General features: G+C 44.1%; 1 protein-coding gene across 3 annotated transcripts in view; it reads left to right on the top strand.

Moving 5' to 3' along the window:
- ryr1b (ryanodine receptor 1b (skeletal)) overlaps positions 1–26,574 on the top strand; it is a 144,993-nt gene that overhangs the window by 111,708 nt on the left and 6,711 nt on the right. For 2 of the 3 annotated variants that reach the window (XM_034097593.1, XM_034097592.2), the window contains exons 81-95: positions 3,315–3,414; positions 3,786–3,865; positions 3,985–4,061; positions 4,434–4,507; positions 9,925–10,005; positions 10,411–10,499; positions 10,883–11,011; positions 12,010–12,114; positions 15,901–15,982; positions 16,070–17,379; positions 17,462–17,547; positions 17,934–18,108; positions 22,538–22,624; positions 23,713–23,967; positions 24,064–24,194. In XM_034097593.1, the coding sequence (XP_033953484.1) occupies positions 3,315–3,414; positions 3,786–3,865; positions 3,985–4,061; positions 4,434–4,507; positions 9,925–10,005; positions 10,411–10,499; positions 10,883–11,011; positions 12,010–12,114; positions 15,901–15,982; positions 16,070–17,379; positions 17,462–17,547; positions 17,934–18,108; positions 22,538–22,624; positions 23,713–23,967; positions 24,064–24,194 (2,861 nt within the window). Of the gene's footprint in view, positions 1–3,314; positions 3,415–3,785; positions 3,866–3,984; positions 4,062–4,433; positions 4,508–4,908; positions 4,927–9,924; positions 10,006–10,410; positions 10,500–10,882; positions 11,012–12,009; positions 12,115–13,510; positions 13,541–15,718; positions 15,749–15,900; positions 15,983–16,069; positions 17,380–17,461; positions 17,548–17,933; positions 18,109–22,537; positions 22,625–23,712; positions 23,968–24,063; positions 24,195–26,574 lie in introns of all 3 variants that reach the window. The other variant, XM_034097591.2, reaches the window with a different exon arrangement.

Raw genomic sequence — 26,574 nt, forward strand, 5'->3', positions numbered from 1 at the left:
GGGAAGGGAGACAGGGGGAGTCAGCGGAGAAGCAACTCCCCATCGCCACACCATGACATCACACTCGGCACAAACCCCCCACCACCACAACGTTTCTCTTTTTTCTCTTCCTGTCTTTTCTCTGTCCACTCACACCACGTGTCTACTTCCTGCTGTGGTGGACTGACCTGTGCATGCCTTTGCTGGACTCTGCCCAACAGTCGGATCAATGTCCATTTCCTAAATTGCATGACTTGAGTCCAGAGAGTCGGTGCCGCTAAAGACAACAAAATGAAACCAAGGTTGAAGCTCTGCTCGGTGTTACATTTCAGAATCACACATTCCAAGCCTGAATCTTAGGGTCTAAACAGAAGATTACTGCAATCCATTGTGGCCTAGCGTGTGAACTCCATGCTTAATATCTTAATACATTTAGCAGTAGGTACATTTTAAATTCAACATACTTGAGAAAAATGAAGTGTGAAAGAAAGTATAATTCCTGTGATACAGAACTTAAAAGCTAAGAATAATGCATCGCTGATGGAATTTAAAATGGGGCTTTGGAAATATGAAATATCAATCTCAATTTGAAATTGTTTTAAAAATAAATGATGTCTGTCGTAAACAGATTTATTAGGTTTGAACATCAACAGCAATCTTAACAGTGCTTCACAACACTTAAGTTAAACTGTATAGTTAACATTCCCCAGCTAATTGCAATGATCAAATCAATATTTAGTTTTGCTTCAAAGATCAGGCTTGGACCCTGTGATGTTGTAAATATATAGATCCATTGCTTTTCCTGGAGGACAGCATTACACCCACATGCAATCCAAATCCTTTAAGTTACTTTAAAGGAAGACTTAACCCCAAAATGATTAATTTGTGTTACCTTGAATTTGTGAAGAAAACTTGCATTTCTTATCCTCTGTGAGGAAAGACTCCAACAACTGTGAACATATTTGAATTGAAGTAAATGGTGCAGTTTGTTAACTGCAAAGCTATACCAAAACATCTGTGTACATTTAAATGTTCTCTGTTTTTGGATTCTCATGCAATTCATGGCAACACGGGTAAATCATTGATGCTCAAATGATCATTTTGGGGTAAAGTATTCCTGCAAGAACCCCTTTAATTAGTTAAATGTTCTCATTTAAGGTTACTTATTTAACTGAACATCATTATCTGGTACCTGATATGTGCTCAGACATGTAATGTTGTCTTCCAAGACTAAATCAAGCAGCTATTTTTGGAAACTGATGACAGTTATCAGGGCAAGCCATGCAGCAGGTGTCAGTGGAGGCAGCTTTCTGGTGCTGATGTGTTGTGGCTGTGGTCTTGAATCCCCCTTCCCTGACTCACACCCTCTTGTACTCACCCGCTTATTAGGACGGACTCACCTGTTAACTCTAGTTTGAAATCTAACAACTGGCAAGTAACGGATTTTGTTTGTCTGTACTTTGATTTGGACCATGTTCCCCTCAGTGCTCACCAAGCACTGCAGGAAAAGCCTGCACAGTCAGCCGTTCATACACGGTCCCACACACAAGCACACTCTCTTAATAAGACACACAATCTCTTCTCACTCATCACAAACACACATACTCAGCTCGAAATATGAGGACAACCCCTGTACGAAGAGAAAAGCTGCCCCACATTTTTTAAATCACAGTCAGGCTTATAAGGGAGGGAGGGAGGGAGGGAGGGGGGGTCTCCTCTTTTTGGTGCTATGGGTGGGGCTTCACGCATGGTGTGCGTTGGGGGCTTAAAACCTTTTTGTAAGACGATAGTTGTTAATAGCATAAGTTTTAAAATGCAGAATTGTGCTTTGCTGTAAAATAGTGCATAATCATTAAGAGGTATTAAGTTCTAAAAAGCTCAAAAATATATAGAAGTGTTATTTTTTTTAAATGAAAACGTACAACATAAAAGAATATATATATATATTGACAAGAAGATTAATATACTAAAATCTTCGTACAATAATGACAAATTACATTATAAAAGAAATGTGTGCAGTATCTCAGTGGAATACATATAGTTTTTAAAACGTCAGCATTGTGCAGTTAAGTATAACAAAATACCGAGTAATTAGAGTAGAGAAGTGTTTCTTTAGGTAGTAGCAACAAAATAAGTATGCTGTAAAACCACTATACTAGTCTAGTATTGTACAGTTTTTCCAACTTTTCAAAACAACTACAATTTGTTTAATTTTAAGTTTATTAAAACCTCAATATCCAAAACTTATGATGCATTAAATAAGTACCTCTGCCTTTTTTTGAGGTTGAGGTTTACAGATTTCCAGCTAATGTCCCGTGACAGAAGCATGATGTAGCAGCAGGTTAACCTGCTGTTGAAAGCAGGGTATGCATGCTGTGTGACTCAAACGACTGCTGTTGCATCCTCGTGAGAATGTGTGAAATGTGTGGTATGCCATTGGAAGCAATGTCCACTGCCTTCGGAAGAGCTGGAATAACTGTGTCCATCACTAATACTCAACGTGATCCATTGGAAGAGAACGTGTATGTGTGTTTGTGTGTTCAGGTATCCCTATTTTTGCGATAAGAGATTTCATATTTTAGATTTGTCTTTTTTATAATAAAAATGTCCACAAGTGCAGCAAGAACAAATATTTGTATAATTTAAAATTAGGTTTATTCAGGACCGTGATGAGAATCGTCTAACATTTTATATCGTAGAGCCAAATTTGACAACCACACCATTAGAACAGGCTTGATGAGATACCGTCTGTAATGTGTATAAATTCTATTAATATCGTTGTCAATTAAAACCAGAAAGCTTAAACCCTAGATATCTTGCTAGGGCTGCACAAATAATTTTAATTTCATTTAAATTGCAATATGGACTACCAATATCCAGTAAGCTAAATCTTTGGTAAAAGCTAAATAAGTGAAAAATATCTAAAATAAGTATTGTGAAGCTGTAGAGAAGTCCTGGCCTACAAACGGTTTTCTCGATACTTACAGTAATCCATATTACATACAGATCCCTAGTTAATAAATTTTTCATTGATTATGTTACTGATGTTTCAAAAGTGTTAATTTCCTCTAATATCACAGATCTTATCGCAATTACAATATCATTAAAAAAGTTATTGGCAATTTGTAAATGTTTCCAAATCGAGTAGCAAATATTCCGTTTCATAATTCATCAGCTCTATCTTCATTGGAACGTCTCTCTGTGCAGTCCACGGATGGCCATTTCTAGAATTAAATTGTGAGGTTGTATGCGTGTTTGTGTGCGAGTGAGTGCGGGGGGCAGTGCAGTCCCGGTTGGCAGGGTTACAGCGGTGTTCCTCTTGCTCTGCTCCACAGGATAAGGAGATGGAGAAACAGAGACTTCTGTATCAGCAGTCCCGTCTGCACAACCGCGGGGCCGCAGAGATGGTTCTGCAGATGATCAGTGCCTGTAAAGGTAAATGGGGCTAGAATCTGATCAAAAATGTCTTCTTTGAGCTGTGTAACTATTACATGAGGAAGCCCTGATCTGCCTTGAGATTATGGTGATATAGTAGTTACGGTAACATTCAGCACAGACAATTGAAAGCTAGGATGATGGTGTCAACTTCAGATACTAAACAACAAATGATGTTGTGGTCTTATCTGGCTCTCGGAGTGTTATTATTACATTGCGGAGTCGAGACATCATTCTCCCAGTTTATGTTCTTATGTCGTAAAATCCCACCAAAGAGCAATATGACGCAGTCCTGTACAAACAAGATGAAGTTTGATTCTTATTTTGGTTTCCAAGTTGTTGCGCCTAACTGATGTCTTGTCTTACTTCAGGCGAACCTGGAGCCATGGTTTCTTCTACTCTTAAAATGGGAATCTCCATCCTCAACGGAGGCAATTGTGATGTACAGCAGGTACATGACATAAATCTAAGACAATCATATTTCAATTAGAAACTGTAACAAATAGGTTTTTTTCACTACTACCATATTAAGATTTGATGTACTATGTTTCTGTGTGTGTGTGTGTGCAGCGGATGTTGGACTATCTGAAGGATAAAAAGGAAGTGGGATTCTTCCTTAGCATTCAGGCTCTCATGCAGACCTGCAGGTCTGTAACGCGTTTCTGTTGTTAACCTTTCTTTTTTTGACAATGTAAGTTATACTTCACTCACAGCATATGGTCCCTAGAAAAGACTGCTCATTAACAATTTTATAATGGTGTCAAAAAGTCCCGTACCTTTGTCTGAGCAGTGTCAATCACCTCCAGTGTCCAAGATGCGATCCTGTTCGTGACACCAAAATGTGGTGTCCCCTAAAGCTTAATAAGTGAATCGAAGCAGTTTGATAAACTGAGCCTGGAATATAAGAATACATATTGACTGTATTAGCTATACTCATCTTTGAGAAGGGCTCATTGTAAGTCGAGTTTGTAGGATAGGACTTTATATTGTTTAACTGACTGAATATTTCATTTTGACAGCGTTTTGGACTTGAATGCTTTTGAGAGGCAGAACAAGGCTGAGGGCCTTGGGATGGTTTCAGAGGAAGGCAATAGTGAGTATTTTCAACAGCTTCTTAGCGTCAAACACTATCTGAACACTTGTCATATAAACTCCTACATTTACACACAAACACAGCACATTCCTTTTGTCATACATCATTGTCCCTTGTTTTGTGATATAATCGGACATGTTTCAACTTCCAGTGTGAAGTCTATTCTTGTGTGTATCGGAGTGTGTGTTTGTGGATGCCTAGTTGCAGGTTTGTGTTCACATGAGCGTGTCCAAGTTTGAGTATTTTGAGTATTGATGTATGAAAATGTTTATAATCCACTGACAGCATCATGAGATTTCTGGACTCACTGTGTCTCCTTGTCTTTCTCTCCCCCACATCATTCATGTTGCCCATTTTCACCCTTTACCCCTCACACTCATGTTTTCCCCACCGGTTCTCAGATAAGAAGCTAGAACGTGGTAAATGGTCTCATATATTTACTTTCTATCTTTTCCTCTTTCTGTCCTCTCTGTCCCTTTTAGCTGTCAATCACCTGACTAGGTGTGACCTTAATATGCATTTCATTTCACACCCAAGAGGCCAGTGAAAGCAAATGTTACAGTCACTTATCATGGTGCTGCGCTGTGTCGCTAACTTCTTCCTCTAGAAGTGACTGTAAGGTCTGGTTTCTCACCTTGAGTGTTTTCTCGCAGATCTACTGTAACTCTGACACTGTGGTTTGACGGATTGGAAAGGAAAAGCAGTAACCTCATTCTTCCTCTCCAACTCCTAAAATAACATATAGAGCACTACACTGACCTTGTGTCCTAGAAACTCTGAAATGAATTGCAACAGCAATAAGGAATGTTTCTCTTACTTGCATCTATCAAATGTAGTTGGTTCTACCAAGTTTGGCCAACACAGCTAGACTATCTGTGTAAAGCTACCCCAGAGAAATCATACAATTCCCAAAAATGTCTATTTTAATTTAAGCCTGCTTTACCACTGATAGTGAGGGCTCTCTTCCCTTATCATTTGTCTCATCAATTATCATACACACGGATAAGCTTCAGATAAGATGGTTATAGTTGGGAAAATACTGTCAGGTCAACAGAGTAAAATACAGGGTGAATTGCTACACAGAACAGAACATTCCAGCAAATTCTACACATTTAAATATCATGTTCGTAGTACAATACTCTCTGCACATCGTAGTGAAAACTGTTTAAGAATATTGCAAGTACAATGAGTTAATGCTGAATCATGTACCCTGTAGTTATGGATTTTGTTCTCCAACTCTGTGTGTGATCACAGCTCTTTTCTTGCTCCAGATACAGGATTTTTTTGTTTATTGTTAAAAGAAAATATACAATTCTACAGCTTTGCCACTTTTCGTTTATTTTCTGTAATGATTCAAACTGAGAATGGCTATGCATGTTTGTTCAGCTTTCAACCAGCCCGTTTATGACATTGTAGCTAATATAAATAGATCTTAAAAAACAGGCACATTTTATTTACCATCGCAGCAGACTACAGAAACCCCACAATAAACAAAAAGTATAAGAAACTGCGGGGAGAGCTTCAAAGGACAAAAGTTGCCACTATTCGCTCTCTTCTCTCCACCCCTTGCGCTGTGTCTGTCCCTAATGTTAACCCACAGCCTGGGATTTTCCAACCACTTTGCTGCTTCACGGAGATCTCACAGCAAGAGGTTGAGGACATCACCTGCAAGATGAAACCCTCCACCTGCACACTAGACCCTCTACCCACAGCCCTTGTCAAATCGAACATCTCGGCTATAAGTCCCATGATCACCTACGTCATCACCCTCAAGGCTGATCATGTTCCATCGGCTCTTAAAACTGCTGTCATCAGACCCCTTCTCAAAAAACCCACCCTAGACCCAGATATCCTCGCCAACTACAGGCGCATCTCCAACCTCCCATTTCTAGCCAAGGTAATGAAAAAGTAGTTGCCGCCCAGCTTCAGGAACATCTACAACTAAACGGCCTCTTTGAAAAATTCCAGTCCGGTTTCCGTTCCGCCCACAGCACTGAAACAGCTCTGGACAGGGTCACAAACGACCTGTTGATGGCGGCTGATACTGGATCCCCATCTCTCCTAATCCTCCTGGATCTGACTGCAGCATTCGACACTGTCGACCATAACATCCTCCTTCAGTGCCTCAAACACACCATCGGACTCTCTGACTCCACCCTGAGCTGGTTCCAGTCCTACCTGTCTGGAAGAACAGAGTACGTCTCCTTGGGAGGTGCGAGGTCCCAGACACACCCTGTCACCTGTGGTGTCCCTCAAGGGTCGGTACTCGGGCCCACTCTGTTCACCCTGTACACTCTGCCCCTTGGCCGTGTCATCAGCCAGCATGGAATATCATTCCATTGCTACGCTGATGACACGCAGCTATATATAAAAACAGACCCTATCCCACATGCTTCCTCACTGTCACCATCATCGTCACCGTTCCCTTCAACATCCCTTAACACCTGCATTGAGGAGATAAAGGCTTGGATGCAACAACATTTCTTGCAACTTAATAGCTCCAAAACAGAAGCTATTTTAGTCGGCACACCAAACCAGGTCCAGTCATCCCCCATAACCCACATCACCTATTCTGGCCAAAACATACCCCTCTCCACAGCCGTTACCAATCTGGGTGTAAGATTTGACCGACATCTGACCTTTGACACCCACATCAAACACCTGTGCAAAACCTCCTTCTACCACCTCAGGAACATTGCAAAACTCCTGTCAGATGCAGAACAGCTGGTCCATGCCTTCGTCTCCTCAAGGCTCGATTACTGCAACGCTCGATTACTGCAACGCTCTCCTCATCGGGACTCCTAGCAGGAGCCTTCAGAAGCTCCAATACGTACAGAACAGTGCCGCTAGGTTCCTGATGAGGGTGAGAAAATACAACCACATCACACCCGTCCTTCATTCCCTCCACTGGCTTCCTGTCTCATTCAGGATCGAATACAAGCATTTATTATTATTATTATTATTATAAAGGAGGGAACCCTCACCCAGGATGGATAGACTTTCCTTAAATGTCATGTATATTCACATTATGTAGCATCGGCCCTTTGGCGATTTGCCATTTCCGGTTTTATCGCTTTTGTCTTTGTTCTTCCGGTTTAGCACTAGCAGCATTGTAAACAATGATTTGTATTCGGTATAAATCACAGCTATTTCAAAGTGACTGGCAGGAGGACATAGAAATGGCCCAAAATCATTGGATGAGGATGTTTTTAATAACTCTGTAGTGTCCTGTGGTGTTGATGAACCCTATGAGGAACCTACAAGAATTACCAAAACAGCCGGTCGGACTGCTTACTTAGGCTCATGTCGACATTTTATAATAACTCTCACTGCCAGAAGGGTAGACAAAGGTCCACAGTGTTGACATTTATAATTTAAAAAAGCTAACTTAGGTTAATTGATGCTGAGCTCTGTCAGTGTGCTTTTCACTAGCTAACTATACCTATTTAACTGGCCAACTTTAGCTACAGTCCTTCGGCGGCACTCGATGACATAGTATGCTTGAAATAGTGGCTCTGGAGCAGCCTTCCTCGACATTGAGAAACACCCAATGTTTGCTATCTAGCTAGTTATCACCAATTATTATTGAACACCCTATGGTTAGACTTGCAGTGTGGACTTGTCTCTACCCTCAGGCAGTAAACAAATATATAAAACATTGTTGGTGTGGTTTTTAAGCTGACCAAGCATTCTCATACAGCCAGCGGCTCCTCAGAGCGCCAAACATCGCTGTACATGTTCAAATTTAATTAATCACATATTGGAAATAGAAATGTTCGCGCCTAAAGGCCAATAGCAGCATGAGGGGCAGCGCTTGTTTCCATTGACTGGAGGATCTATCCAGAGTGTCACCTTTGTTCATTTCATGAGCACTTCTGCTCAAATGTTACACAATCATTAATATAATAATTAATAATAATTCCGTATATTTATTATAGCGCTTTTCCAGATGCTCAAAGCGCTTCACAAATACACATTACACATATCATACATGCAATGGTCATGTACTGTGGACAATACCCACAGGAGCAAGTATATATCATATCAATATCATTCTATGCAGTCCTTTAATATCTCACTTGAACATTGATCAATCTTGTGATCCTATATCTAAGAATACATTTTCAAAGATCACTACAGGAACTTCCCTTTATAGACACTGACTATCTGTGAAACTATTTGGCACATTGACCACACAAGTTTTATTTTAGGTCCCAATTATGTCCCAACATCCGTGCTTTGACAAAGCTCCTTGGAGTTTGCAGTAGATCTGTCCTGCATGACGGTGTGCCTTCACATTGTTCTGTGCTCACTGTTTACATCTGTATGTTTTTCCTCAGTTGTGTTTTCTTTGATATATATTCATATTTAAATGTGTATTCCATGGTTTCCTGTCTTCATATATCTGTATTTTGTATGTCCATTTCAATGTGACGTGACCCGTGGTTGGACCTGCTGTCCATTTGAGTTTTGTTGAAATATGTTTTCTGTAAAAAAGTGGTGCGAGAGAGAGGTGCAGTTTAGGGGAGGGAAGCAGAGTGAAGCCTCAGCCGCCCTCTCCTGCTGACAAACGGTCTTTACTAACATTCACTAACATATTCTAATGAAAGCAGGGGAGTACTATGAAGTGATACTTACCATTTGTACTCTTTTTTTTGGGCAATTCACGTGTGTACATTCAAAGACTTTACAATACCATTACACTAACTATTCCCATCACCACATCTATTGATAAGGTTTTTACTAATCGACAATAATGTACTAATAAATCTGACACTGCACAGAGCATTGTGCAGTGTTTAGTGTGTATGGGTAGAGGAGTAATATTAATTGGGATTACCATAACCACGTTTCACCATTGTTAATAATTAAATAACTCATTTAATGCCTTTTCTAATCTGAACAATTTGTATTCTGTTTTAGCAAGTCATTTGGTTTCGGATTTAGATTTATTTTACCTAAAAATAACAGTAAACTGAAGTTCCCAGTTTGTATTTATTTTTAAATATTCCGTAAGAACTTGACTTGTCTATGAAACTGCTCAAATAATTTTGCTTCATCGGCACAATTATTAAGCCTGTTATGATGGATACCATTGACTTGTTAGATGGAGACATTTACCAGTGTATTGTTTTATTGAGAGAACGTTATTGCCACTTTTATTATACAATATTTGTTATTGACTTTTTATGTATATAACTGTCATTTCACTGCGCTCATATATGATGTATGTACACAGTGATGCAGACACATTGTTAAGGCTGTATGATCAAATACACTGGTATTCCCTTTAATCACCTAATAACTTGTGCCGTGTTCTGTTTACTGTGTATGCTAACCGAATAGCACAGTCCATGAGCAGTTTCATCTTTCCTTTCAACAATATTGTAATGCATTTCCTGTGTTCCTATATCCAGATGAGAAAGTGATGGCTGACGATGAATTTACATGTGATATCTTCCGCTTCCTGCAGCTTTTGTGTGAAGGCCACAATAACGGTGAGTGACTACCAAACACTGGGGGTAAATGGACTGCACTGTTCCAGTCTTTCCAACCATACACAGGTAATATACATACGTACAGTATATGCAGATACAGGTCAGCATTCACCCATTCACAAACACTCATACAGAGGAAGAGGCTGCCACATAAGGTACCACCTGCTCAGGAAGACCCTAACACGCAGACACATGCAAACATTGTTGGACATTGGTAGCAATTTGGTGCAAGGACACTTCAACATATTGATTGCAGGGGCTTTGGATCGGACCACCAACCCTCCTATCGGAGGACGACTGCCTACCTCCTGTGAAAAGTGCTCACTCATATAACTGTACTGTAAATGATGCTAGTCCAATTTTGGAAAATCCTCTTTTGAAGTGCTTCATGTTTCTGTTTTTCAGATTTCCAGAACTATTTGAGAACTCAGACGGGCAGCACCACTACCATCAACATCATCATCTGCACTGTGGACTACCTGCTGCGACTACAGGTCCCTGATAGGAACTCTGACATCACTCCTACTGACTCCTTTTTTAGCTTATTATTGTCAAACGTTAATTATATTGGCCTACAAATATTTAATATTTTTAAATTGCCGACTGGTGTAGACACTAACTCCAAACACAAGAAAGGCAACGACATCAGTAACGGTGATCGGCCATTCTTCAAGTACAGATTTCATATTTGACTTTATTCTTTTTATAATGCTCCTCTGTTTTTGCCCAGAGGTTTTTTTTTTTAGGTCAGCAAGGGCAAATATATATATGTGCTTAAGTGGCTCTTACATACTGTATCCCTTAACCTCATGCACTGAAAATGTATTTTAGAAACCAATTTGATAGATTAAATTCAACGTTGTGTTCCTCCTCCCAGGAGTCCATCAGTGACTTTTACTGGTACTACTCAGGAAAAGACATCATTGATGAGCCCGGTAAGAGGAATTTCTCCAAAGCAATGACTGTGGCCAAACAGGTCTTCAACAGCTTGACTGAGTACATCCAGGTAAGAATGAACAATAGATTATTTTAATGTTGAATGTTTGAATGTTAATACAAAACATGATCTGTAGACCAGGGGTTAAATAGCAGTTTGTCTCTGCAATGCTAATACCCCATTGTGGTAGGATGGAGCCTGAATGCAACATGTTTCGCATGTTCCTCAAATTATGGGGGAAATTTGCCTTTTGATATTGCAAAAGAAAAAGGTTTAAATACAGCAAGGGATGATGGAGATATAGGCAATGGGACATCTCAATAAACTATCCGAAGCTTAAGAATGTGGGCCCAAACACGAAATGGTACGTTTTTTAAATATAAATTACTAACACTTCTAGAATTGGAGAGAGTGTGTGTATTTTACAGAAACATTTACAAGCTAAAAGAAAACTAACACTAGCCAAATACCCTAAAAACCAACCAAATCTAATGCTAACTAATAAATGGTCCCACCTTTGGTTTGAATAGGTACAAAATAAACAAAGGTAATTGATAAAAAGGATAATGATGGTAAACTAAATGCACTTTAGAGTAAATTAAAGTTGAATCTCGTCATTTTATGTATTCTAGCTTTGACTTTTTGTGCTCAACGACTGCTGCCTTAAGCTCTTTTTAAAGACACAGATAAAGGTATCTGTATGGCGTCATCAATCTAATTCCATCACCTAGGACCTCTGCAAACCATACTGAAGCTGGTGCTTTTAAGTTGACGTCTCTTACCCTTTATAAGATGCTTTTGTTTGGTCCTATGCAAGGGGAAACAAGTTGGGATAAGTTCATAATATAAGTATTACTATACAACCTACTTTCATAGCCAAGTCATACTAACAAGCCATCTGACAAACCAAAACGAGACACTATGGTCAACTAAAAGAACATTATAAAATAGATTTCAACCTAAAATATAAGCTTTTCTTTCTGAAACATTTACTTTGAAACACAAGACAATGTTAAAATATATGTCCAAACATGATGACAGCACTGGAATATCCTCTCCATTTCCAGGGCCCCTGCACTGGGAACCAGCAGTCCCTGGCTCACAGCAGGCTGTGGGACGCGGTGGTGGGCTTCCTGCACGTCTTTGCTCACATGATGATGAAACTCGCTCAGGTAAGAAACAGCCAAGACATAACCTCATTTTTTAGCCCTTTTTTTTAGCATTAAACCATTCTATTTCTTGTATTCTCCATGAATAATTTCTGTAGAGAATCCAGATCTATTCAGATTTCAAATTATCCAAATAAATAAGTGTTGTATTACAGTTAAGCATAAGATGAATTTAAAGCAATTTTCAAATATAAATGTATACATTTTATCCTCTAGTCTAGTCCAATTTGAGTATACTAATTTTGTGCACTGTCTCTCTCATGGTTCCTGCAAAGTAAAGTATGTATTTATTTGATTATTCTTTTGTTTAATTAATAGATGTGTTTGTCTTAACCAGCTTTCCCCCCTTCTTTCCTTTGACAGATTGTTTCTGCCTCTTTACTTTTTTTGTTAAAGCAAGATAACCTCAGATTACTGTAGGTAACAATTTACTAAGTCAACACAGCATTAAGGGTTTGGATGGAATACGGTCCAAATGTTACGATATTAAGTACAAATATTCTTTAACATGTATTTGTGATGGTATTTTATTAATTTCCAAGTGGTCAAAGTAACACCCTCTGGTTATCTTCCTTTTTAACATCACACTTGGAGACAGCCGTATTTTTGATGAAGTTCCACTTTAATACAATCAAAATGTGCATACATTATATTACAGATATTCCAAATGTATCCATGAATGTACATTTTTTTTAAATGCTGATTTTAGGTAGCCATGTTGTACAGATAGTACAACAACATAAATTCAAGTTAAGTTGGCAGAAACAATTTGTGGAAAAAACTCAAGGTCCTTTCTTTCTCTTTCATTTTCTTCCTGGTTCTGTACGTTCTTTGAGTTCCAGAAAAGCGCTATATAAATATAATTTATTATTATTATTATAATACAGTAAATCTTCCTCACCTGATTTAAATATATTTCGGGTTTCTAATACTGACCAGTGATTAGGTTTGATGAGCTTTGCTTTAACCTGTGTGTGTCTGCAGTCTATAACCTGTCTGATCTAACAAGGAGTTGCCTTGGTTACTAATTCTCATTCTAATATTCTGTTGATTGCTACTGATTCTCCTGTTTAAAATCAGTGTATGCATGAACTTGAATTTTTAAATGTGGAATATCTTTCAAATGTTGAAACAACAAAATACAAACTTATAGATGTGTGTTGAAAAGATGCTGAATGTTCTTTTTGGATATTAAAGCAGATCAGCGCCAGTTCATCAGGATTCAGGTTGTTTGAAAGACTGTTTATTTATATTAAATGATCAGAATAACATTTACCTTAAATCTATAAATAACCTCCAGGTTTAGACAAATACCAAAGTAAATAAAACATTTTGATAGTAACATTTCTATTGTCATGTTTCACCTTATATATACAGTCTATGTGTGTAACCCTGTTAGATGCTCCCTGATTCTGGACAACGCAACAACGTAAGAATCATCACCATCTCATTTAGAGGACCATCATGCTTTACTTTTCAAAGCGCTTCTCCTTCATGTGACTAGTTATTACTGTACAAAATACAGAAATCATTCACAATTTCTTCTGTTTATTCCTTATACAGCCTTTCATGTTTTTCTTTAGCGTTTAACAGTGTTATTTCTTTTTTAAGTTCTCTAAAGAGCCATCAAGTCAATTGGACATAACCCCTGAATACGAGGAACATGTGTAACTCGGACACTTGGGTGTAGTGACAGTTTGAACACATTTTGACTATTCAAAGTGATGATACCATACTAAACTGATAAATAAAGTATGAGTAGCTGCTTTCTGGGTCTAGATTTTAGTATATTTATTATTTACTGTAGAGGTGTTTTCAAACAAATACCAGCTTTCTACATACAAAAGATCGATGATTGATTATTCCTTAATGACTCATACGATTTTTTTTAAACAGTCTTAATACCATGCTTTGCTTCTTTTTAATTTAGCTGTATTTTGCTTTTTAATATATTTAGTCAGGGCCACCCCACCCTACAGGCCAATCACGCAGGCTGCATGGGGCCCCGCCTTGCGCAGGGGGCCCCGCCCAGAGGGCCTCAGCTAATGTGCGCAGTTCTCCGCGCACCCCCGCTGACACACGAGAGTGAGAGTGACGGCCCGTCCACACAGCAGCGTTAAAAAATCTTCCAACGCTTCTACCCATTCACTTTGAATGGGGTGAGGTAACGTTGCCTAACTTTTCGCCGAACTGCATTGTGGGAAGCAAAGCGAACATTTCCAGGATTTTCAGGATTCAAAAGTTGAGCAATGTTCAACTTTTGAAGCTGAGGTGGAAGCGTCAGCCAATCAAATCCCGTTTATGCAAATCTGACAGTACAAGCGCTAGCCAATCAAACCACGTGCAAGCTGGGAGTGACATACTCATTTTCTATATTCCTAACAATAGAGGAGAAATTAGTTATTGCGGTAGCAAATCACCCGGTTCTTTATGACCAGTCCCTATTAACTTACCGGGATACAAACCGGAGGAACCAGGCATGGAGGGAGGTGGCAGAGACAGTGGGTGAAACTAGTAGGTTTTCGCCTGTTTGGGGATTTTATATCCAGTTTACTTCGTTTTAACATTGCTATTGCTTTGTATGTCGGGGGCGGGAGATTCATGTGATTGGTTGTTGGTCGCGTTGCTCGCAAAAAATCCCCAAGCTTCAGATAGGCCCACCTCCAAGATTTTTTTAACGCGGCTGTGTGGACGTACCGAGAGGTGACAAGGGGAGCACGTCTGTAACCCGACACCGTTGCAATGAATCGACATCTGACCAATCACGGCTTTGATACGGCCACTAGTGCAGGTGAAGAGGGGAACAAAAAAACCACGAAGAAACTAGAGCTTCACTCGAAGGTGGGTTATTGTATGAGTCAAATGTACAACTTGCGAATGTTGTATAATTAAAATTGCCATATTAAAACATCAGCTGCAATTCACGACATGAAGAAGGCAGTCTCTGCATAGCATATAGGCTAATTCACGAGTCCGAGTCCAAGTTGGCGTACGCGATAATTCACGAGTCCGAGTCCAAGTCATCGTGCGCGAGAATTCACGAGTCCAAGTCCAGTCCAGTGCGCGAGTCCGAGTCGAGTCACGAGTCCCGAAAATCGGCACTCGAGTCCGAGTCCAGGACTTGAGTACTCCATCTCTGCCTCACTGTATAAGAAAGTAACTGTATAACAAATTATATTTGCAAAGTAGCCTACTTTGTTTAAAAAAAATTGGTTTCACTCCTGTCGGTTGGGGGGGGGGGGCCTCATCTCACAATGTCGCTTGGGGCCCCAAGTTGGCCAGGGGCGGCCCTGTATTTAGTTGCTTTGTGTTGTGTGGCTGATGCTTGCAAATCCTTACACCCTTTTCCTGTAGACTTCCACCAGTCTTTCAACCACTATAAAATCAAGAATATGTATGGCTTGTGTTATCTGCTGGTGCAGGTCTTCAGGAATGCTACGATCAGCGTCTATATGTTTACGTGTTCCCTGCTTTCTTGCAGAGGCATTTTCTCCCCTCCTCTCATACCTGATGGTGTTTAAGTGTCTTGTTTTGCTGACCACACACGCAAGTCTACTATTTGTGATGCTAAAAATGCATATTCTTTATTTGTAAAATGCAAACCCAGGACCACTTTTGGAGTAGAGCACACTCAGAGGTAGCATCTCTTACCGTTTTACTCTCATCTCATTAGAAAGCACAAATCCTCTCAAAATGAGCTGTGATATACTAGCCAGTAGTCAGTACATATTCTAAAGACCATACTTCTCTACTGTTTGTGCTTTGCTGTGTGTTTTGGCTTTGGTTCAGGACTCCAGTCAGATTGGTCTGTTGAAGGAGCTGTTGGATCTGCAGAAGGAAATGGTGGTGATGCTTCTGTCTCTACTTGAAGGTATGATTTCTGTCCCTGGGTTGTTATGTCCTTTCCTTCCTGTTGCAAACTCTCATCTAATGTCTTCAAACTGTGTTCTGCTCTTAGGCAATATTGTGAACGGCACCATTGCCAGGCAAATGGTCGACATGCTGGTGGAGTCCTCCAGCAACGTGGAGATGATCCTCAAGTTCTTCGACATGTTCCTCAAGCTCAAAGACATCGTGGCATCAGATGCCTTCCGGGACTACGTCACCGACCCCCGTGGGCTTATCTCCAAAAAAGACTTCTCCAAGGCCATGGACAGCCAGAAGCAATACTCTCCCTCAGAAATCCAGTTCCTCCTCTCTTGCTCAGAAGCTGATGAGAATGAGATGATCAACTTTGAGGAGTTTGCCGATCGTTTCCAGGAGCCAGCCAAGGACATCGGCTTCAATATCGCCGTTCTGCTCACCAACCTGTCGGAGCACGTGCCCCACGACACTCGCCTTCAGAACTTCCTGGAGCAGGCAGAGAGCGTGCTCAAGTACTTCCGCCCATTCCTCGGCCGCATCGAGATCATGGGAGCCAGCAAGAAGATTGAGCGCATTTACTTTGAGATCAGCGAGGCTAATCGCGACCAGTGGGAAATGCCACAAGTTCGAGAGTCCAAGCGGCAGTTCATCTTTGATGTGGTCAATGAGGGCCAAGAGAGTGAGAAAATGGAGATGTTTGTGAACTTCTGCGAGGACACCATCTTTGAGATGAACATTGCGGCGTCTATCTCTGAGCCTGAGGGAGACGATGCAGAAGAAGAAGACGATGAGGAAGGAGAGGAAGGTGGGGGAGAACAAGTAGAGGCTGTAGAAGGAGAGGAAGGCAATGGAGAGGAAGTCCCTCCAGAGGCAGCTTCAGCCTTCGCAGAGTTTCTGAAGAGCGTGGGGGACTTCTTCAACATGTTCACATTCCGTAACCTGCGACGTCGCTACCGCAAACTTAGAAAGATGACTGTGAAGGAGATGGTGATCGGCCTGGCTACGTTTATCTACACTATTCTGATGGGTATCCTGATGTTTGTCTACGGTGTATGTAAGGGCTTCTTCACAATCACATGGAAGGTGCTGTTCGGTGGAGGTCTCGTGGAAGGTGCCAAGAAGATGACGGTAACGGAGATATTAGCCAGTATGCCAGATCCCACGCAGGACGAAGTTCACGGCGACCTGCCACCTGAACCAGGGGCTAGAGCGGACCAAGACGCAGACGGTGGGTCAGACCTCTTAGATGGTGGGGGAGAAGGGGAGGAAGAGGAGGATAGCGAGGACAGGGAAGGTGGACGTCTGCCCGGTTTCAATACTCCAGGGGGACTCGGGGACTTTGGTGAGACGACGGCTGAAGAGCCTCCGACACCAGAGGGCACACCGCTGCTGAAGAGAAAACTGGTGAGGGGTTCTGTGTAATCATATATAAAAGTGTATGCTCTTCATTTAAGTGTTTATTAACTGCAATGCCATTATGTAACAGTTGGAATCTGCAGTGGGAGAACCAGGGGAGGAAGAGCAACCTGCTCAACCCAAAGAAGTGGCTCCTCCAGAGACTGAGAAAGCAGAGTGAGTTGTCAACATCGAAAATGATCAGCTTCTGCTAGAGAAAGCTTCTCCTCAGGCCAATATTGTATTGTAAATGGACTGCATCCATAATAGCGCTGTAGGGCCCCTCAGAGCACTTTAACAAGTCAGCTTTCACCCATTCACATCCATTCAAACAGAGCCAGAGCTGCCATATAATCACAACAGAGCTGGCCAGCTAACCAATCAGAGCAGTGTGGGCATCACAGGCAGTGTGAGAAAAACAAAGACCTTTTTTGAACATTAAAAGCATGGTGGAGACATGTCACAGTTGTCACAAAATACAATTATGAACCTGAAAATGAACATGCTATGTCCTCTTTAAAAAGAAACATCACACATGTTCTCTCCTCACGTGTCTTCTCCAGCACCGAGAATGGCGAGAAGACAGAGAAAGCAGAGCCGGAACCTGAGGTAAAGAAGGAGGAGCCCGAGGTGATAGAAGAGAAGAAAGAAAAGGCCAAGGCGAAGAAGGAAAAGAAACCCGCGGAGGAGGGCTTTGAGCTGTGGAATGAGCTGGAGATCCAGAGAGTCAAATTCATGGTGAGCAGCTGTCTATCACAGTACATCATTTATGTTGTGAGTGTATGTACTGACATGTAACATACTGGTATTTTAAGTTTACTCGAAGAGATATAATCCCTCCACCTGGTCCTAGGGCTATCCCTCGGTCTCTTCCCAGCTGGACGTGCCTGGAACACCTCCCTAGGGAGGCGCCCAGGTGGCATCCTTACTAGGTGCCCGAACCACCTCAACTGGCTCCTTTCGACGCGAAGGAGGAGCGGTTCAACTCCGAGTCCCTCCCTGATGACCGAACTTCTCACTTTATCCCAAAGGGAGACACCAGCCACCCTGCGGAGAAAACCCATCTCGGCCACTTGTATCCGCGATCTCGTTCTTTCGGTCATGACCCATCCTTCATGACCATAGGTGAGGGTAGGAACGTAAATGGCCCGGTAGACAGAGAGCTTTGCCTTCTGGCTCAGCTCCCTTTTCGTCACAACGGTGCGGTAAAGCGACTGCAGTACCGCTCCCGCTGCTCCGATTCTCCGGCCCATCTCACGCTCCATTGTTCCCTCACTCGAGAACAAGACCCCGAGATACTTAAACTCCTTCACTTGGGGTAAGGACTCATTACCTACTTGGAGTGGACAGTCCATCGGTTTCCTGCTGAGAACCATGGCCTCAGATTTGGAGGTGCTGATCCTCATCCCAGCCGCTTCACACTCGGTTGCGAAACGATCCAGTGAGTGCTGAAGGTCGCAGACCGATGAACCACATCATCTGCAAAAAGCAGTGGTGCAATCCTTAGTCCGACTACGCCTCGAAATCCTATCCATGTATATTACTGTAACAGGCCGGGGCAGATAAAGGGAAAAGTGGTAGTGAAGCAGTCACGACAGAGGCAGTGTTCAAATCCAAAAAGAGGCTTTATTGCTGTTCAACTAAAAAATACCTTTTACGATAGAAAGGCTAACGTAGCCGGGCCGCTAACCGACTTGCCAGCTTACAACTGTTTCCTCAGTCTGGGAGTCTCCTGCTCCCTCCATGTGCCACACACAACTGAGCAACCGTGCTTTTGTCTCCCTTGAGGGAGTGATTAGCACCAGGTGTGAGGTCTCCCCACCTGCTCCCAATACTGTTAACTGGCAGCGGGTGGAGCCACCTATTGGGAATGTAGGTGTCTCCCACTACTCTGCCTCTCAGTCCCTTACATTACAAACAGGATTGGCGACAAAGCGCAGCCCTGGCCAACCCTCACCGGAAATGGGTCCAACTTACTGCCGAGGACCCGGACACAGCTCTCGCTTTGGGAGTACAGAGATTGGATGGCCCTGAGTAGAGACCCCCTCACCCCATACTCCCGCAGCACCTCCCACAGTAACTCCCTGGGAACTCGGTCATACGCCTTCTCCAAGTCTACAAAACACATGTAGACCGGATAAGCGTACTCCCAGGCCCCCTCCAGGATCCTTGCGAGAGTAAAAAGCTGATCTGTCGTTCCACGACCAGGACGGAATCCGCATTGTTCCTCCTCAATCTGAGGTTCGACAATCGGCCTGACCCTCCTTTCGAGTACCTTGGAGTAAACTTTCCCGGGGAGGCTGAGTAGTGTGATGCCTCTGTAATTGGCATCTGATCCCCCTTTTTGAAAAGGGGGACCACCACCCCGGTCTGCCACTCCTTCGGTACTGTTTCCGACTTCCACGCAACGTTGATGGGAGACGTGTCAACCATGACAATCCCTCAACACCCAGAGCCTTCAGCATTTCTGGGCGGATCTCATCCACCCCCGGGGATTGGTGTTGATCCCCCGTCATACTCCAGCTCTGCCTCTAACATAGAGGGCGGAGTTGTCGGGTTCAGGAGTTCCTCAAAGTGTTCCTTCCAGCGCCCTAACACTCCATCAGTTGAGGTCAACAGCGTCCCATCCTTACTGTACACAGCTTGGATGGTTCCCTGCTTCCCCCTCCTGAGGTGTCGGACAGTTTTCCAGAACAACTTTGGTGCGGCCCGAAAGTCCTTCTCCATGTCTTCTCCGAACTTCTCCCACACCCGCTGCTTTGCCTCGGCCACGAATGAGGCTGCTGCCCTTCGGGCCTGTCGGTACCTTGCGACTGCCTCGGGACTCCCCCGGGATAACAAATCCCTGAAGGCCTCCTTCTTCAGTCGGACGGCTTCCCTGACCACCGGTGTCCACCAGGAGGTTCGAGCGTTACCGCCCCTTGAGGCACCTTGAGACCACAGCTCCCCGCCGTGGCTTCGGCAATAGAGGCTTTGAACACCGACCACTCTGGTTCAATGTCCCCAACCTCCACAGGAATGCCCGAAAAGCTCCGCCGGAGGTGTGAGTTGAGGGCCTCCGGAACTTGGGCCTCCTCCAGACGTTCCCAGTTCACCCGAACTACACGTTTGGGCTTACCAGGTCTATCCAGAGGCTTCCCCCGCCACTCGACCCAACTCACCACCAGATGGTGATCAGTTGACAACTCCGCCCCTCTCTTTACCCGAGTGTCCAAAACATACGGCCTCAGGTCCGATGATACGATAACGAAATCGATCATGGCCCTTCTGCCTAGGGTGCTCTGGTACCACGTACACTTATGAACATCCTTATGTTCGAACATGGTGTTTGTTATGGCCAATCCATGACTAGCACAGAAGTCCAGTAACAAACCACCACTCCGGTTCAGATCAGGGGGGCCGTTCCTCCCAATCACACCCCTCCAAGTGTCTCCATCATTGCCCACATGTGCGTTGAAGTCTCCCAGCAAGACTAAGGAGTCCCCTTCAGGAGCCCCATACAGGACTCTTTCCAGGGTCTCCAAGAAGGCCGTATACTCTGAACTGCTGTTGGGTGCATAAGCACACACAACAGTCAGAGTTTTCCCCCCCATAACCCGCAGGCGTAGGGAGGCGACCCTCTCGTCCACTGGGGTAAACTCCAACAAAGAAACACCCAACCGGGGGCTTGTGAGTATCCCCACACCCGCCCGGCGCCTCACACCTTGAGCAACTCCGGAGAAGAATAGAGTCCAACCCCTATCCAGAAGTAAGGTTCCAGAGTCTACGCTGTGCGTAGAGGTGAGCCCAACCAGATCCAACTGGTAACGCTCCACCTCCCGCACAAGCTCCGGCTCCTTCCCCCCCAGAGAGGTGACGTTCCACGTCCCCAAAGCCAGCTTCTGCCGCCCGGGTCTGGTCCGTCGAGACCCTCCGCTTTCACTGCCACCCTTCTGGCAGCGCACCCGACCCCATCGCTGTTTCCCGTAGGTGGTGGGACGGAGAAGCGGAGGTGTTGCCCACGTTGCCTTTTCTGGCTGTTCCCGGCCGGGCTCCGTGGCAAGCCCGGCCACCAGGCGCTCGCCGACGAGTCCCCCTCCTGGGCCTGGCTCCAAAAGGGGACCCCGGGCTTGAGGTCTCCCTTGAACGAATCTTAGTCTGGCCCCGTGCCTGAGATCAATTTGCCATGGGAGACCCTACCAGAAACACAAGGTTCCAGACAACAGAGCCCCCAGGTTCATCAGGGCACACAAACCTCTCCACCACGGTAACCCCTAGATTCCACCGGGTCCGTCTGTGTCGCGTTACGGCTGCGCCGCGGTTTTGGTCCGACCTCCTCCGGCGTCATACCCTACAGGGCGCGTTTCAGAAGCAGAGCATCTCGCCTGTCGGCTCGCAGTTTTTGTTGATTTGGGCATATTTCCTGGACAGGCTACTGTGTACAGACAAAGTTAATAATAATTGTAATATCACAGTTATAAACAACATGAATCAAAGATGCGTTGCTGTATTTTAGTGGTAAAAAAATGCATTCATCATCATAATTATTCTATATATATAATTTACACAGTGCCTGTAAACCGGAGGAGAACGCTGGCATTTCTCCTCCTACTTGAAAGAATACGGAGGGATAGGGTCTGCAAAATTAGTTTGTGTGTGTGTGTGTATATATATATGTACTATATATATATATATATATGCTCTGAACGTTCCACTTCCTGCTGGTGCTTATGCACCAAACAGCAGACATTACGTTACGGCTGTGTCGCGTCAAAAATACGATTCATCCTTATTTTAGAGGAGCCCTGAGCCGTAACGCGCCGCGTGTAGTGGAATAGCACCCATTGACTAGAGTGGTCGCGATCGCCGCGGCGCAGCCGTAACACAGTCGTAACGCGGCCGTAACGCGGCCGTAACGCGGCCGTAACGCGGCCGTAACGCGGCCGTAACACAGCCGTAACGTGCCGCAGACGGACCCGGTGGAATCTAGGGGTAAGGTGTTGGTTCTTCAGAGAGGTACTTGACTGTGTGATACCCAATTCACCATTATCATGCAACAATGTGACAGAAAAAGTTTAGCGCCCACAATTAATTTCCTAATGCAGTGTAATTTATAAGCTAAACCAAATGTTAATGCCTTGGAATCATGCAGTAAAATATTGTTTTTGTGCTGTGCCCCCTCCATCAGAACTACCTTTCTCGCAACTTCTACAACCTTCGCTTCCTGGTCCTGTTCATCTCCTTCGCTCTCAATTTCATCCTGCTCTTCTACAAGGTGTGTGCACGCTACATTTACTTTAGACGACACATACTGAATTGACTCCTGCAAAGTATCTTGGTTTTTCTCCTGTTGGATGTTTTCACGTTTGTTTAGACAACAATTTTTTTGAAGAATAAAATACTATATAAATCAGGTTCGCAATAAACATAGAAAGAACACATTTCAGAATATCTTTTAAACGTTTGTATTTTAAATTCCATAAATGTTTTAAGACACTACAGGTTAATAGGGTTAACATGTTGAAATAAGTTACCAACAAGCCATTTCCCCTAGTTGATTTCTGCATTGTAAGTGTATTGAAATGTCATGTTTAAATATGCAAATCAGGAAAGATCTTATGCTAACTTTTGGTGGATATTGGAGAAACCTACTGACGTACAGAGACAAAGTTAGTACAAACAATATCTCAATGTGTATTTTGATGTTCTGAAGGACGCCAAAAATAGCCTACATTCTTTCAATTTGAACTCAACTTTCATGAAATTAGGTTTTAACCTGTTAAGCCCGGTGCCCCCGCCGGCACCGGCAACATCTTGTAAGAAACAGCGTCTGAGGGCTTCTTAACATTTAACAAACTATGAATGTGTCATACCCACTTAACGGGTAGAAACTCAGCTACCTGGCGATATGAACCATTTTTACCGAAACAAAACACAAGTCTAACTCCGAGCCTCTGAATGAGCACTAAGCAAAAGAGTGCTTAGCACTTAGCACATAACTCACGGTAGAAATATGTTATACTTCATCGGATCTGCATACACACAATTCAAGGGTGGTTTTCACTATAAGTAATGGCTTTTTTGGACGGAAACTATAATTAAAAAGGTTTTAATATGTTCAATCCGAATTTACTTTAAAATAAAAAAATCTATATTGATTCTGACTTTTCTACATCCAACTCACAGGTTTATCATTGGTTTGAGAAAAAAGATTATTAATGTACCCCTTTTAGAAGTGAAGATATAGCCATTTGTTCTGGGCATGTCATTTTTTCGAGCCTGAAACCTGAAAAACAGGCTCGGGGCTTAACTGGTTAATAACACAGAAATAACTTAGAACTTATTGTTGTCTGACATTTCCAGGTGTCCGACACACCTCGTGGTGAGGAGGAGATTGAGGGTTCTGCATTGTTTGAGGGCTCCGGCATGTTTGAAGGATCCGGTGCTGAGGAGGATGGGTCCGGATTTGATAACGGAGGTGAAGATGAGGAAGAAGAAGGTCCCATGTACTACTTCTTGGAAGAGAGCACAGGCTACATGGAGCCGGCCATGGCTTTCTTCGGTATCATCCACACTATCATCTCCATCCTCTGTATCATTGGCTACAACTGCCTCAAGGTATGAGATGTTTACTGAACAAAAATCCATGAACGTTTTTGCGTTTGCTTGTAGGTTTCAATCAGCTTATCTTCTTTTACCTCTAAATCCCTTCAGGTCCCTCTGGTCATCTTCAAGAGAGAGAAGGAGCTGGCCAGAAAGCTGGAGTTTGATGGTCTCTATGTCACTGAGCAGCCTGAGGACGAGGACATCAAGGGCCAGTGGGACAGGCTGGTGCTCAACACTCCGTAAGAGCCCTGTGACATGTTTAGAGACACAGTATGAATGTAGTATGCGGATGTGGTTCAGCGGTATTTGCTGACCACGGGATTGGTACGCCACTTGTGCTCCGTGGGCTTTTGGCTGACCATTCCGAACCGAACAGTAATGTCCCCTGAAGCACATTTCCCTATAAATGTATATTATTTTCATATTAATTGACAATGTTTGGCAATATGAACTGTAGTTGAACCAATTTACGGTTCCAAGTAGGGTTTCCCCCAATTAGTTGACTAAATGTTAGTCAGCGAAAAACGTCTTTGTCGACTCATTTTTAATTAGCCTATTAGTCCAAACATTTTTAAATAATTCCATCTGTGCGCTGCGTGTATTTTACGCATCAGCCGGAAGTCATTAAGTGAATGTTGTCGGACAGGAAATCCGATGTATGGCATCTTTCTGAGTGTGTAAGGGACGAGCACCACAAGGTGACATGTAAACTCCGCTGGCACAAAGTTACCTCCATATCCTTGCCATCAGAGCGCAGCTTCCCGAATGCCGGCATCATAACAAAACACGGAGCTTAATTATCCCGACAACGTGTTTTTCTTTGTCATAATTAGGGGGGGAAAGCAGCAGAGTCAGGCAGCAGCCTAGCTTTTTATCAACATATACAGACCTATAATATATAATCCTTCTGGCCTCAGGAAACTATAAATTAAAGCTTTCATTCATGATGAGGGCGTAGTTTGCGGAAGTATTTTTGCCGACACTTATATTTGTCAGTGTAGCCGTTTTCTGTGTAGTATTTATTGGGTTGTTATCTTCAGATATGAATAATACAAACTAGAACTAAATGTTCTGTGTGTGTGCGCTCGTTCCGACACACATTAAGAACTACCGGAGCATCTGCTGCTGATAATTGTAATATATCCTATACGTGCGACAATTAGCCTGAATTAACGACTATTGGTCGACTCCCCAAATCTTTAGTCAAGGGCAGCCCTAGTTCCGAGAGCCTAGGCCACTGCAGTGGACCATGCCTAACTGTTTGCAATCAGGTAACAACTCTTAGTGGAAAAGGGGTTTGAGAGGTGCCAGTTCCCCTTCATGGCACTGCTGAGCTGCCCTTGAGCATGGCACCAGTGTCAGGGTTGAGTGAGGCAAGCAGGACCCAAATGCAGATGAACAGAAAAAATACCTTTATTTCAAGGCTACTGGAACAAACTTCGACAAAACAGTACTCTCACCCCGTGAACAACGTCCAAATACGACAAAACTAGGGCCACCAGGGTGGGTGGAGGGGGTCAGGAGGACGGGTTTGGGCTGACAACCCAGGAGCACCGCGGAGGACCCGGAAGGGATCTCGGGTGGACGGCTCGGGGGCAAGGCAGAGTCCAAGGTGGGGGTTATGGAGGGGCGAAGGCCACCGCGGGCGAACTCAGGGGGCCGAGGGTGAGGGCCGCGGCCGGGAAAGTCAGGGGGCCGGGCTCGAGGGCGAAGGCCGTGGCCCTCCGGGGGCCGGGCAGGAAGGCGCCGACGGGACAATGCCGGAGGCCGGGCAGAACCCGGTGTCGGCCGGACAGGAACCGGCGCCGGTGGGACAGGCCTCGGCAGGATCCCCCACGGAAGAGGACCAGGAGTTGGCAGGACCCCCGGCAGGAGGGCAGTCGGCGGGACCTCCAACGGGACTGGACATAGGGTTGGCAGGCCCCCCGGCAGGAGAGTAGTCGGCGGGACCCCCAACGGGACAGGACACCGGATTGGCAGGACCCCCGGCAGGAGAGCAGTCGGCGGCACCTCCAACAAGACAGGACACAGGGTTGGCAGGACCCCCGGCAGGAGAGCAGTCGGCGGCACCTCCAACAGGACAGGACACAGGTTTGGCAGGACCCCCGGCAGAAGCGCAGTCGGCGGGACCTCCAACAGGACAGGACATAGGGTTGGCAGGACCCCGGGCAGGAGAGTAGTCGGCGGGACCTCCAACGGGACTGGACATAGGGTTGGCAGGACCCCCGGCAGGAGAGTAGTCGGCGAGACCCCCAACGGGACAGGACATAGGGTTGGCAGGACCCCCGGCAGGAGAGTAGTCGGCGGGACCCCCAACGGGACAAGACATGGAGTTAGCAGGACCCCCAGCGGAACCTCCAACGGCACTTCAGTAGGAACTTGAATTGGGACTTGAGTAGGAACTTGAGTTGGGACTGGAGAGGGAACTCGACAGGGGACTCGAGAGGGGGCTTGAGAGGAAACTGGAGAGGGGACTCGAGAGGGAACTGGAGAGGGGACTAGAGTTGGGATTTGAGAAGTGAATAGAGGAGGGACTAGAGTTGGTACCTGAGAAGGGACTAGAGAAGTGACCTGAGGAGGGACTAGAGGAGGGACTAGAGTTGGTACCTGAGAAGTGAC

The sequence above is a fragment of the Pseudochaenichthys georgianus genome, chromosome 13, assembly GCF_902827115.2.
Source record: "Pseudochaenichthys georgianus chromosome 13, fPseGeo1.2, whole genome shotgun sequence".
NCBI classification, from domain to species: domain Eukaryota; kingdom Metazoa; phylum Chordata; class Actinopteri; order Perciformes; family Channichthyidae; genus Pseudochaenichthys; species Pseudochaenichthys georgianus.